The 14254-nt window shown below is 51.9% G+C and overlaps 1 protein-coding gene and 1 long non-coding RNA gene across 2 annotated transcripts in view; one reads left to right on the top strand and one right to left on the bottom strand.

Annotated features, from left to right (window-relative positions):
• Positions 1–12346, bottom strand: part of MAP4K2 (mitogen-activated protein kinase kinase kinase kinase 2) — a gene marked incomplete at its 5' end in the record, with an annotated part of 38666 nt that extends 26320 nt beyond the window's left edge. The window contains 7 exons of the mRNA XM_083417045.1: positions 140–182; positions 394–441; positions 2331–2386; positions 4377–4441; positions 5309–5399; positions 6485–6542; positions 11990–12346. Coding sequence (XP_083273171.1) covers positions 140–182; positions 394–441; positions 2331–2386; positions 4377–4441; positions 5309–5399; positions 6485–6542; positions 11990–12346 — 718 coding nt within the window. The remainder of the gene's footprint in view (positions 1–139; positions 183–393; positions 442–2330; positions 2387–4376; positions 4442–5308; positions 5400–6484; positions 6543–11989) is intronic.
• LOC310666399 lies at positions 527–1742 on the top strand. Its single transcript, XR_014505898.1, has 2 exons — positions 527–778; positions 912–1742. It is a non-coding gene; the product is annotated as an uncharacterized lncRNA (long non-coding RNA).
• Positions 12347–14254: the final 1908 nt, after the last annotated feature.

Here is a 14254-nt window from a genome sequence, read left to right as displayed (position 1 = left end):
CCAGTCAAGGCATGGTCACTATGGATGGTCTAGAGAAGGGAAACCCACAGATGAAGATATTTAGAGGAAGATTTTGGGAGTGGCAGCTGGAAGTAGGAAAGGCTTGCCACAAGAAAGCAAGCCGAGAAGAGGAACTGACCGAGTTTCACGTCTCCGTTGGCCGTAAGCAGGATGTTGGCCCCCTGGAAAAGAGACAGAAGAAAGGAAAGAGAAGAGCAGCTATTGTTGCCAAAGCAGAATGGGGTGGGGGCGGGGAGACAGACTGCTCCCCTCCCTTCCCACCCAGCCTTGCCTTCCTCCTCCGAGGCTGACAAAAGCAACTCCAAAGGGCGACTGAGCCCAGGTGACTGAGCCTAGGTTAGCCAAGCCCTGGATTCTGCAGGGAAATCATACCTTTATGTCCCTGTGCATCTTCCCTTTGGTGTGCAGGTGGTGAAGGCCCTGAAAAGAGGCAGCAAAGAGAAGCGTCAAGCTAGGCCTGGCTGTGCTGCAGGCGAAGCAAGATCTAAGTGTTGTTGTTAGCCAACTGCAAGCTCAGATTTACACTGGGCGGGCAGAGGGTACCCTGCCTACTGGAGGAAGCTGGGTTCTCACATTTCGAGAGAAGGAGTGGGGGGGACTTCTCTCTATCCACCTTCACACCATTCAGCGCAGGATTTAGGGCAGTGTGGGTAGTTCCCCTGCACAGGGTGCTGAGCCCAGGGGCGCCAAATTGAGAAGATCCCTAATGGAGGAGGTCCATTTGGGGGTACCAAAATCTGCCCCTGCACCGTGCCCAGTGGCGTAGCGTGGGTTGTCAGCACCCGGGGCAAGTCAAGTAATTTGCGCCCCCTAACCCTAACCCCCAGATGTTGCGCCCGGTGTGGCCGGCCCCCCCTGCACCCCCCACGCTACGCCACTGACCGTGCCAGACCCTCCAAGTGTCCCTGTTTCCCAGGGACAGTCCCAGATTTACAGAAGAACTCCCCTGGTTTCTGATTTGATCCCGGAATATCCCACTTTTCCTTAGGATGCCCTTGTTTTCATTGGAGAAATGTTGGAGGGTATGGAGTTATGCAACCCCTGAGCCAAGAAGATAAGTAACGATGCAACCTTTAGAGGAAATCTGAAGGCAGCCCTGTATAGGGAAGTTTTTAAATGTTTTGTTATGTTTTTATATACAGTATGTTGGAAGCCGCCCACCCAGAGTGTCTGGGGCAACCCAGTCAGATGGGCGGGGTATAAATAATAAAATTCCTATCATTACGCCATAGGACATCCCTATTTTCATTGGATTAGTGTTGGCAGGTACACGCATAATTTGGTAAATCTCAGTTGTATGTTTTGCACCCATCTTCTTTCTTCCAAACTAAAAACTCCCCAGACGTTGAAGCCTTTCGTTGTAGAGATTCAGTCCACACACACACACACACACACACACACACACAGAGCTAGTGACCTACATTCCACTCCCTGCCATTGTAGCAGTTTCTCTCAGCTGCAGGAAGGCAGGAAAAGAACAGAGCGGCCAGCGGGAAAATGGGGCTTCCTGTCAAAGGTGTGGAGCGTCCGTCTGTATGATGCCGCAGAGTCACAGAGAAGGAGGGAAATGAGGGCAGAAGCCACGGGGCTTGGTTTGGATAAAGAGAAGTGGAAAGCCTGTGAGGGGGATCTTTCCCAGAAAGCCTCTTCCTAATCCTGGATTGCTGAAAAGCCAGCTGTGGTGTACACAGTGAAGAAATGGGGGACACACACACACAAAACCACTCCGTACATGCTCAAGGGACCTCTTAAATCAGGGGTTAGCAAACTTTTTCAGCAGGGGGCCGATCCACTGTCCTCAGACCTTGTGGGGGGCCAGACTATATTTTGAAGGGGAAAAAAGAACAAATTCCTATGCCCCACAAATAACCCAGAGATGCATTTTAAATAAAAGGACACCTTCTACTCATGTAAAAACACACTGATTCCCAGACCGTCCGCAGGCCGGATTTAGAAGGCGATTGGGCCAGATCCGGCCCCCGGGCCTTAATTTGCCTACCCATGTCTTACACCATGCGTGTTTCTTATGCTGCAGATCCAAACCTAGCACCAAGTTCCAATTAAGCTCTGAAGGCGCCTCTCTTGACAACCCTACATTTTTGCAACCACACCTGAGCTGGGAGGGGAGACGGAATAACCAGGCAGAGACTGACTCCTGCCCCGGGTGCAGACACGGGGCACTCTGACACTTCACACACACCTGCTCACTCTGGCTTTTGTTGGCACTGAATAAAAAGAAAACAGGCTGCCCACACCCACCTGGCACGGGTTTGAACGTGCTGCAAGCTCAGCCCCGCCCACCCACTCACCTGGAGGGTCTCCCGGCAGACGTAGGCAATCTGCTTCTCCGAGAGGGGACCAGTGGCTGGAGGCGAGAAGCAAAAAAGGTGGGTCAATTGCATCTCATGTCGCCTGCCACCCCAACGCTAATAAAAGCAGGTTTTTGCCTATGTAGACTTGGCAATTGGGTTTCCCCGAGCAAAACTCTGGAGGCGGGCTTTGCTTATTAAGGTGAAATTTAAAGCTAGGAGAGAGAATTGTGTCTGGGAATGAGGGAGATGGCTGTTTTGAATGGGGGGGGGCGGCGCAGGGGTGCTCCTCAATTACACAGCCCTGCTTAGGAGAGATGGGCTTATGGCCTTGTCTGTTTGGGCTTCTGCCTCTGAAACACGTGGCTTGGCTTCCTTTCATGAGCCGTCTCAAGCGATGGCCCTGCAGGGCTCACCACTCTCTGCCTTCAGGACCTGGGAGGGGTCTGGTTAGTGGTTGGACCCCAGAGTGTGGGGGGGTGGGGTTGGCATCTTTGGTTTAAACTCTTGCAGGATGAAGGGTAAGAATGCCAGGTGCCAACCCTGCGAAATAAACAGTCCACAGTGCCCTCCTCCGAGAGGGGAGGAAGCAGGTGCTATTGTGTCTGTCTGTTCGTCTACTCCCCCCACCGCGTTAATTGTTTTCCTAGGCCCCACTTCCTCTCAGAATCTCCTCAGGCCAAACCTCCCTGGAAGGCCTGGCAGAGCCGTTGCGCTTCACATCAGCCACCAGGAGCTTCTTTCCACACTTTATGCCATCTCTTAAAAATTCTGCTGGACGTGGAGACGGGAGGCTGAGCAGAGGCTGCTCTCTGCCTTGTAAGTAAACTAACTGCAGGGAGCCAAAAGGGGAAGTAAAACCCACCAGAAGCAAAGTACCGGTTACGACAGACCGGCGGCAGGATGGTTTCCTATTTTGTCAAGGGGTGTGTGTGTGTTCTCCTCATGTCTGCGACGACAACAAAGGCAGGCAGAATAGAAAGCAGGGGGGAAGGGGAGAGGAGACCGGTTTCCGAGGGACAAACTGGACCCTAATGCAGACACCAACACCTCCAGGAGTTCTCCTTCTGGACCTCATGGCAGGGGGGCTGATTTTTATCAAGGGGAGAGGAGCAGGGGAAGACACAGGGGTGGGTTGGTTTTTTGGGGGGGACAATGAAAGAAGAGGAGTGCCAAGGGACACCCTGAGCCTCTGCTCGACTTGCGTCCTCATGCCCAGCCAGAGAGTTGTGCAAAAACGGTGGGCTGGATCCAACGTCAGCTCTGCTCAGAGTAGATCTGTTGAAACGAATGACCAACTTGGGTCTGTCCATTTCAACATGTCTGCTCTGAGTAGAACTGTGTGGATGCAACCCATTTTTCCCAACGGTGAAGCTCCAGGAATACACCCACACTGTGAGCACAATATTGTCCACACCAGGTGCAGGGAGCCTTTTTCACCCTGAGGGCCACATTCCCGCCTAAGCAGCCTTCCAGGGGCCACATGAACACACTCCCCTGCCTCCAAAGCCACCCAGGAAGGGGGGAGCAAGGGGGTGTGGCCAGGGAGGGGCACCATTCAAGAGAGGGAATGGTTGATGTACAGCCCACAGACTGGCATTTTCTCCATCCCTGGGGCTACAGTCTGGCTGAGCCCGAGCTACTTTGCCAGCCCTCCCTAGAGATGCTGCTGGGGATTCATCCTGGGGCATTTTGTGAGCAAAGCTGGTGCTCAGTCACTGAGCAAGGACCCTTCTCCTAGACCCTGGGATTGGTGCTCAACTCTCTCTTTCAAAGAACACAATAAAAGTTGGGGGAGGGGGAGAGTCCGAAGGAAAGGCCATCTAAGTGTGGAAAAGATAAAGACAAAATGCCCAGTTCATGTGCCTCGCCAATGTCCTTCCTTCCTTCAGCCCATCTCCAGTTCTGCAAGGCAATGCAAGTCTGGGAGGGGCCAGGTATCAGCGGCAAGAACATCTACTCTGCATACAGAAGGTCCCAAGTTTAAGCCTTGCTGGCATCTCCAGTTCAGAGGAGGACAATGGAGCAAAACAGGTAGAAACTCACTGTGGTAGATCTCCTGAAGGGATCCCCCTCCACAGTATTCCATACAGATCCACAGGCGCTCATTCCTAAAGGGAGAAGAAAGAAGCTTGTGGTAATGGCCCCCTTCCTCAGCTCCCAAAGCGGCCCCTCTTTCTCCCACCTGCCACCCTTTGAAGGGGCGCCCAAAGGAATATCTTGCCCTGAGGCAACAAGAAAACTGATCTCCTGAAGGGCTCCCCTGGAATATTCCACTCAGATCCCATAAGCATTCATTCCCAAGACACACACAAAAATTACCATATTTTTTGCTCTATAAGACTCACTTTTTCCCTCCTAAAAAGTAAGGGGAAATGTGTGTGCGTCTTATGGAGTGAATGCAGGCTGCACAGCTATCCCAGAAGCCAGAACAGCAAGAGGGATCACTGCTTTCACTGCGCAGCGATCCCTCTTGTTGTTCTGGCTTCTGAGATTCAGAATATTTTTTTCTTGTTTTCCTCCTCCAAAAACTAGGTGCGTCTTATGGTCTGGTGCGTCTTGTAGAGCGAAAAATATGGTAAACGTCACCACAGAGCCAGCTAATTCCATCCACAAGGCCTGAAATATTTCTCTTTGGGCAAGGAATTCTGGATGAGTTCAGTTTCTACACTCTGAGGGCCGCCTCCTGCTTAATTTCAACTCAAGCATATCCTATAAAATGCGTGGTTGATTTTACTGCCTCTGACAGCCCTAGATAGGAAAATAAAGTCCTCCACAGGGGCATTCTTCATTTGGAAAGAAGGCAATTCCATCCCACCAAGTCTGACTCCATCCATGCCAAATACCAGGGACCAAATGTCAAGCATCAAACCTGCCACTCCACAATTCTGACTACGCTTTCGCAACCATATCACTACACCTCAATGGCCCTACCCTCCTGATTCCACTCCTTTTTCCAAAGCGTCCGAGCCTCTCACCTGAGGTAGCTGCCGAAATAGGCCACCACGTTGGGGTGGCGGCAATCCCGGAGCGTGGTGATCTCCTGCTGGATGGATCCGATGTCATCCCCTGAGGAGGAGAAGAAGCAGGACAAACTGTTTTGCTCCAGAAGGGCCTCTCTGTCACTACCGCCCTTTATCTGACAGTATCAAATTCCAAAGTGTTCTAAAAATCCACGTAATGTGTGTGACACACCTGGGGAGCTGGCTCCCAGTACCTCTGTTTCAGACATTACAGGTAGGTAACGTCAGATTTTAAAATAAATGAATAAAAGCATGTTAAGGTGTAATTTTAACACTTTTTTTTAATGGCAGGTATATTAAATGTCTTTTTTAATAAGCATCCTGCTGTAGCACAATTAGACGTACTGCTGGATGTGTTTAATGGTTCTTGTACTTGCTTTACCTGGTGGGTGTAGTTGTTTTGAATTGTTTTTAAATGTTATACGTTAATTTGGATCTTGTACCTGTACAGTGGTACCTCGGGTTAAGTACTTAATTCGTTCTGGAGGTCTGTTCTTAACCTGAAGCACCACTTTAGCTAATGGGACCTCCCGCTGCTGCCGGAGCATGATTTCTGTTCTTATCCTGAAGCAAAGTTCTTAACCTGAAGTAATATTTCTGGGTTAGTGGAGTCTGTAACTTGAAGCGTATGTAACCTGAAGCGTATGTAACCTGAGGTACCACTGTATTTGTATTTGTGGGCTGGGGTAAAACATTATCAGGTATGTTGACAGACGGGAGACATGCCACATCCCCCAAATTTCTGTTGTAGACCACCTCTTTCTGCGACACCTGTATGATGCTTTTGGGTGGTCCTTGGCTAAGGGGCTGGGCAATTTCTAAAGTCTTCAAAAGTTCTCGCACACCTTTTTTCTGGGGCGTCACCTCCTAACAAAACAGGGAGGGACTTCTGCTGCAACAGGAAAAATGGATCCTGCTGCCATCCATTCTTCTGTGACCAATAATGGATACACGGGACACAGAGACTCTTGACAGAGAGTGGCGCTTAAATGCCAACCCCAATCTTTTCTATAAGTCTTGCACACTGCCTCTGACCCAGCACATTTTCCAAACCATTCAACAAGTTCTGAAAGAAGACTTGTGAAGTCCACCTTGCTGAAGAAGCAGCCAGCCCACCTCACCCCAGCTTACCTGGATCAAGCTTCACTATCTTAATGGCCGCCAGTTCCCCAGTCTCCGTGTCACGGGCCTGCAGGGGGCAAGGAGAGGAGGGGGGATAATCAGTCAAAAAGCGCCATTCGCCAAGAGGGGTCTGAACCCGCCCTTGCCCACAGCCTTAGGATTCCTGAGCCACCCGCCAACTGCTGCACTAGTTAGTGGCCTGACACACAAACATGTCACAGCTAGCGCACCTCCTGGTGTGAACAAGCGGGACACCCCACCCCGCAAACAGCTTTGTTCTTCCACACAGAATTCACAGGAAATCCTCCCCCCCCCCCCGCCCACCTCAGTTTTCCAAATTCCCATTGTCATGGTCATGACGCCCAAAAGTGAGGGCTGGTTGGAGATCTGCGTGCGTAAAACAATAATAAAATATAATAGTGTGTTCCAAGAAGGATCACCATTGAAAACAGCACCCCAGCCACACTCCGTAATTACCTAGAACAGGACACACCAACGGGGCTATAAACCTTTTAAGGATACCTTTACTGGTGGGAGCGAAAGAAATTAGGCCAGGATGACACCTGTATGGAAGGCCCCATCTCTTGTTTCTGACACTCGGACTGATCTTTCGATTTGCAGAAGATATAACCAGTCCGTGTATTTTTACAAGGTTCCTTTAATCGTTACAATATCAGCTTTTAAAGCCCCTGCTAGAATGATTACAGAATTCTATTAAGACTCCTAGCAAGGCCCTGCTGGTCCCTGACCACGTGTAGAGTGCATATGTCTTGACACTGAATAACCACAGCCATTTAAGGAGTCATGGGCTGGAGGTCAAAGGGCAAGAAGAGCATGCCCACCAGAGCCCCCTCTTTCGGAAGGAGCTCAGTCCTTTTAATCATCCTGTTGGCAGTGAGGCAACTTCCTGCCATCCTGGCCGAGCTGGGCTCCCCTAGCAGAAAGGGAGTGGCGCACGTCAAAAATCCTCGTGACAAGCCGGGGAGGAAAGAGACAGGGCGACCCCCTCTCTCTTGGACAAAGGCGGCTTCCTCCTCACAAAACAGGTGGCCCAAAAAAAAAGCCATCAGCCACTGGGAAGAGAGGCGGGAAGCCATGTTTCTAAAGGGACCCTCGTGATCTTAAAAGGCTCTTTGGGATTTCCACATCCTCTGCCTAGTCTGTTTAGTTTTGAAACAAAACTACCATTGAGAGAGAAGCCAGCCTGGTCTTGACAAACAGAGGTGAGACAAGGCAGGGGACATTGCTGGGGTGTAACTTGGCGTCCTCTGCCAGAGCTGGTTGTCTCACTCTGCCCCGCTTTGCCCAATGGTAGGGCTGGCCAGCCTTGCCCTCGTGAACCACTGAGGCCACACCTGAACTCAGCCCCGAAACACAAAGACTAAGAGTCGCAGCATCCTCTGTGCATGCGCAGAGCGCCTTTGCCACCAAGGATCGCCGCAACTGGGGCCACAAGGGTCATCTAGTCCAATGCAGGAATTTTTTGCCCCATGTGGGGCTTGAACCCACAACTCAGGCTCTGTCGCAAGGTTTCCCAAACTTGGGTCTCCAGCTGCTTGTGGACTACAATTCCCATCATCCCTGACCACTGGTTACTTCTCCCTCTCCTAATCTGCCCACTCCCACCCTTCTTTCCATCTCTCCAGGACACCATTCAGAGGACCCCTTGTTGCATTAGAGTTGTGGATGGGGCTCAGGCATCCCCACCAGGGCTCCTAGCCTGTTCCTACAGCCCACCTCCGAGCTGTAAACAGAACCAAGAAGTCCTGGCTCCCAGCTGGAAGCCATTCTTATCTCAGGAAATGCCATGCTGGGGTCAAAACAATGTGCCTGACTCCAGGGCGCAAGGCAGGCTGCTGGATCAAGGCAGGGCTTGAATTTGGCAGGAGGGGAAGTGTAGCAGGAGCGCTGCTTCTTTCCAGGCTCCTGGGGGCCTTCAGGAATGGAAAGACACCCCACCTCCCGCCCACAGCAGCTTCTGAGGCAGGCTACCAGGAATCCAGTGGGAAGGTCAGAAATGGGACTCTGGGTGCAGCAATACCAAACCTAGGACAATGGCTCAGGCCCATTCAGGATCAGGCATCCCCCTCCCTTGCAGCCCAAGGTAACTGAGTTTGCGGCAGGAGGACAGCCAGTGTTGCACCGTCTTAGATTCCTGCATTGTAGGGGGTTGGACTAGATGACCCTTGGCTCCCTCTTCTAACACTACGATTGTATGATTCCTAAAGGTCCTGGTTCAAGTCCCACCTCAACAGCCATGCTCACCCAGGCGAGTCACTATCTTTTATCCTACCTTAGAGCAGGGCTGTGGAAATTAAAAGAAGGGAGCAGGGGAAGGAAGAATCCTGTACTGACTGGAGCTACTGGAGCAATACCTCAAGTACTGGCTCTCTCCACATGAACCTACCTGAGATCATCATCTGAGGCCCTTTTCATGTGCCTCCTTCACAAGCAGTTTGGAGGGTGGCAACATGAGAACGGGCCTTTTCTGCAGTGGCCCCCCGTTTGTGGAATGCTCTCCCCAGGGAGGTTCGCCTGGCACCTTCATTGTACACCTTCAGGCGCCAGGAGAAAACGTTCCTCTTCAACCAGGCCTTGGGCTGATTGACATCCAATGCCCTTTTAAAATGTGTTGTGGAAGAGGGGGTTATTGGGCTGTCCTTGTTCTTATTTTTATTATGTATTCTATCTTTTTTATATTGTAATTTCATGTTGCAAACCTCCCAGAGATCTACAGGTATAGGGCGATATGCAAATTTATTAACAATGATGGTAATAGGCACATCAATACATATCAAGGGGGGGGGGAGTATTTCTGCAGAGTTTAGAATGTGGTTTGACATGTGGTAACCCACAGCTGTCTGGTCCCACAAACCCTTTCTACAGCTGCCACCCAGATCTATCTGACTTGGTTGCCATAGAAGGGTAAGTAGGTGGACGAACAATGCTGCCACTCAGCAAGGGGTTGAGCTAGATGACCCCTGGCTCCCTCACCACCTCCATTAAGGGATCACAACATTATCCAATGGGATGTCCGGACAAGAAGGGCATCATGTGGGGAGAGGGGGGAAGGCAGCCTTCACACAACTGGCACCACTCCAGATGTTTTGGAGTTATACCCCCCCATCAGCCCCAGCAAGCAGGGATGGGAGTTGTAGTCCAAAACAGCTGGAGACCATCAGGTCAGTCAGGGCCTGTTGTCCCAAATACCTGTGAGGAGCTTGAAGGAGGCATCCCAACGTCCTGATAATTTTTGTTAATACAGTGGGACCTCGGGTTAAGTACTTAATTCGTTCCGGAGGTCCGTACTTAACCTGAAACTGTTCTTAACCTGAAGCACCACTTTAGCTGGGGGCCTCCTGCTGCCGCCGCGCCGCCGGAGCACAATTTCTGTTCTCATCCTGAAGCAAAGTTCTTAACCTGAAGCACTATTTCTGGGTTAGCGGAGTCTGTAACCTGAAGCGTATGTAACCTGAAGCGTATGTAACCTGAGGTACCACTGTACTACAGTGGTAATATCTGCCGCTACCGCGCATGTGCATGGTGTCATTTTGAGTGTCTGCGCATGTGCGAGCGGCGAAACCCGGAAGTAACGCGCTCAACCCGAAGCGCATTCAACTCGAGGTATGACTGTACTGATAATGTCATCCTCATCATCCTACTCAATATTTTGTAAATGAACAGAAGGCAGCTCACATAAAATCAGCATGACACACACACAAAAGGCAGACCAACAGCCAACTTTACAACAAGATAAACAACAGCTAAAACAACCAGCCATTAAAAACAGCAGCCAACTCATCACCAAAGAATATTTTTGTTATGACTGCTAGGGCATACTATGGACTGCCAAAACACGGGCAAGTCAACGTGACGCCCCCTAGATGTTTTATGGACTACAACTCCCATCAGCCTGCATGCCCAACAATCTGGGGTGATGGGAGTCCAACAATCCCTTGAGGGCCCCACAGGAGCTCAGAAGTGAAGCCCACCGTCCTCCTTGCAGTGTCCAATAACCTCTTCCATGATGCTATGCAAAGAAACTGTACACAATCTGATATCTATCTATCTATCTATATCTATCTATCTATCTATATATCTCAAATAACTAATAGGAATTAAACAAGAAAGTATGAGAGCTAAAGGGTTTGAGGACTAGCAACCTGTGGGAGCTTATTGGCAAGGTTTCTGTCCATGAGCAGCCCAGTTTTAAGCAGGTCTCTCCAGTCTGCTGGATTGCTGGACATGCGACAGCCCCAATGCCACCATTGAAGGCAGCAAATCTCTGCCAGCTGCAACACAGCCACCAACCTGGAGGAGAAACATTCCCCCCCCCATCCCAAAGCAATTTGTACTGCAACAAAAACTGAATTATAACCATTGTACAAATGGGAAGGGTACAGAATGCAAAGAGATGCTCACAGTCAGATGACATGCAGGGAGTAAAAGCCTGGGTGCTGGATCAGACTGAAGGGGGCACCTCAAATCCAGCACCCCAACTCCCTCTGGGAAGTGGAACAAGCAAGCCATCTCCTGCCAGGGCAGCACCAATCCTGAGCAGCAGCCAGCACCAGGCACGTGCCTCTGCCATCAGCACTGATTAGGCCAAGTCCCTTCCTTTTAAAGCTCACAGAAGTGGCGATGGGGGGAAATCCCATCGCTCAGTTATGTGCAGTGGAAGAAATATTCTACTAGGTGGAAGGAGGTGCCCAGCTCCCACTCTCCTGGCTGAAGGGTGCTGTGCAAAAGACGCAGGAGGACAGACACCCGGCCTGGATGGGCCTCACTCAGCAAGAGCCACCAAAACTCCCAGGAGGCTTGCTCCTGCTCCCTGTCCTTACAGGGGGCGACTGGGTGAGCCGGCATCTAGAAGGGGACTGTGTCTCCGGGGAGCAACAGCATCCTTGGAAGGTAGGCTCACTCTCTACTCCAAGAGCACCCAGCTTGATCTCTCCGTCTCGATCTTGCCAGTCTCCCTGCCAGCCAATAGCAGCCCGCTTGGTCCTCTGGGACCCCAAGGCCATCAGCTGGGTGGCAGTCCAGTCAAGCCAGCGTCCCGCAACGGCCAAAAGGGGGGGGGGGTTGAGGATGGTGGTGGAGATGCAGCAGGACCTCCAAAGGGAGGGGGGCGTCCCGACAGGGAGCGCCCCCCCCCCGACATCCTACCCAAGACGCACCTACAGGCTTCCGACCCACGAACCTGACATGAACACCGGACCTCGACCCCCAAGTCAACCCCGCACGCCGAGTCTCCCACTAAAAGGGCTTACCCCACTCCCGGGGGTTTGGAGGGGGACACCCAGACAGGAACCCAGGCGTCCGGGTCCCGCGGCCCCCACCCGGGCCAGAAGTCCCCAACGCTGGGGGTGGAGTCTCCCCCTCAGGGAGAGAAGGACGACCCAGGCGTCCCGGTGCCTCCCCCCGCCCCGGGCGCCGCGCACCCCTGCGCGCTTTCTCCCTCCCAAGGAACCCAGGCGTCCGGTTCCTCCCCTCCCCCTTCCCCGCCTGGCGCACCTTGTAGACATCGCCGTAGGTGCCGGAGCCGATGCGCTGGACCAGCTCGTAGCGCCGGCGCGGGTCCTGCAAGGAGACGTCGCGCAAGGCGCCGCTCATCCTCCCGCCCTCCCTGCCCGGCCGCCGGAGCCCGAGCCAGGGCCGGCGCGGAACAGCAGCAGCAGCAGCAGCGGGAGCAGGAGCTGCCCGGGCGGCAGCGGAGCAGGAGGAGGAGAAGGCACCGCCTTTGGGGCGGGGCGAAGAAGCGGCCTCTGGGGAGGGCAGGAAGGAGGCGCCACCCGCTTCCCCAGCGACGACGTTTCCCAGAGTCGCGGCAAGGGGGCGCCCTCGCTCCCGGACTCGGGCGCCTCGGGGCATGTGCAGAGCGCCACCTCAGCAAAACAAAACAAAACTGTAGACCACTCTTCGCCAACAGGTTGCTGCTGGTGGGAGCCCGAAACCTCTGAAGGGCGCCAAGTTGGCAAAGGCTATACTATATACCGTAAATACACACCCGCGCGCACATAGACCTTCAGGGCCTCAGCGGAGCCTCTCCGGCTGGAGGCACCTGTTTAAGGAAATCTTGCCCAACTGATCATATGAATTATGACTGCTTAATCAATCCATCAGGGGAATTATCATTCATTTGCATATGAATTAAGATAGCTTTGACAGGAAAAACGAAGCAAGCATAATTTTATAAACCTCTTATCATGTTACCGCCTTTCCTCTAAACCAAAAGGTGTCAAATGCTGCAACCTTTCCTCATAGGGCAGGTGCTGCACCCCTTTGATCGTTTGGGTTCTGAACATTTTCCAACACTACAATTTCCTTGTAGTGCGCAGTATCTCAAATGCAGCTGAACCATAGATTTGTATAAGGCCATTATGATCCCCAGAATTTTATTTTCAATTCCTTTCCTAATAATCCCTTGCATGGAATCTGCCTTTCTCACTGCCACCGCACTCAAGGTTGGCATCTTCATGAAGCTAACTATCACAACCCCAAGGTCTCGCCCCTTGTTCTATTCTCCTGCATTGTAATGAGAACACTGAATAGCAGCAACTACGGCTCGGTGATATATTGATATATCATCCAAAACCCGTTTGAAGTCCATATTGTGATATCAGTTTCATAAATTTTGACCTGGCAATATATTGCAAACCATGGGGTGTGTGCTATGCAAAAATCACAATGTCGGGGAAAACATGAAGCCAGGCAATGCCTCTGCACATCTCTGTTCTTATTTCAGACATCGTGATCTATATAGCAGTATTTAGCTGGTGCAGTGGCGTAGCGTGGGGGGTGCAGGGGGGGCCGGCCGCACCGGGCACAACATCTGGAGGTTAGGGTTAGGGGGCGCAAATCCACGGGTTAGGGGGTGCAAATTACTTGCCTTGCCCCGGGTGCTGACAACCCACGCTACGCCACTGAGCTGGTGATATATGGAAATGTTGAAAACCAGATATCGCCCAGCCCTGTTCAGGGCAAACACATAGTGGAAGGATTCAGGGGTCGCTCTAGCAGGTCCAGCTGTCCAGACTTCATGTTTCTCTATGCGCTGGACCATTCCTTTTGAAAAATGGGGGTGTTCAGAGGCCTGGTTCCAGCTCCTGGCATAGGGAGCTATGTAAAGGCGTTTATGGCACTCCTTTCTTGCCCCTAGCAGTTGATGACACAGGCCGCCCAAACTCCAGGCTCTTTCCTCCAGAAGCAGTGACAGATGGACTCCTCCTCATGGTCTGCTCTGTATGGTGAAGATGCCAGCCCACAGACTCAGATCTCTTCGTGGTGCGTCCTCTTCCAAGCAAGCACTTTCCATCTGCAGCTCTTCTGACAAACTGGGAACTCAGCCTGTTCTGGGCAGGGTTGCCTCCCACATCAAAGATCAGGATGGTAGTATGGGTTTGCAACTAGATCAGGGGTCAGCATACTTTTTCAGCAGGGGGTCAGTCCACTGTCCCTCAGTGGGGGGCCAGACTATATTTTGAAAATTAAAAAAAGAATGAATTCCTATGCTCCGCAAATAACCCAAAGATGCATTTTAAATAAAAGCACACATTCTACTCATTTAAAAACTACTCCGGCCCAATTGCCTTCTAAATCCAACCCGGACCATCCGCGGGTTGGATTTAGAAGGCAATTGGGCCGGATCCGCCCCCCCCCCCCAGGTCTTAGTTTGCCTACCCATGGTCTAGATCCACCTGCATGGGTGGCTGATGGCTAAGTGATCCCCATATGCCTTGCATTTTACCAGCTTGGGCTGCTGTGCCAGCCCTGGGCTTT

The sequence above is a fragment of the Podarcis tiliguerta genome, assembly GCF_965153285.1.
Source record: "Podarcis tiliguerta genome assembly, chromosome: 16".
NCBI classification, from domain to species: domain Eukaryota; kingdom Metazoa; phylum Chordata; class Lepidosauria; order Squamata; family Lacertidae; genus Podarcis; species Podarcis tiliguerta.
The sequence above is the reverse complement of the archived record's forward strand: the minus strand, read 5'-3'. Positions and strand labels throughout refer to the sequence as shown.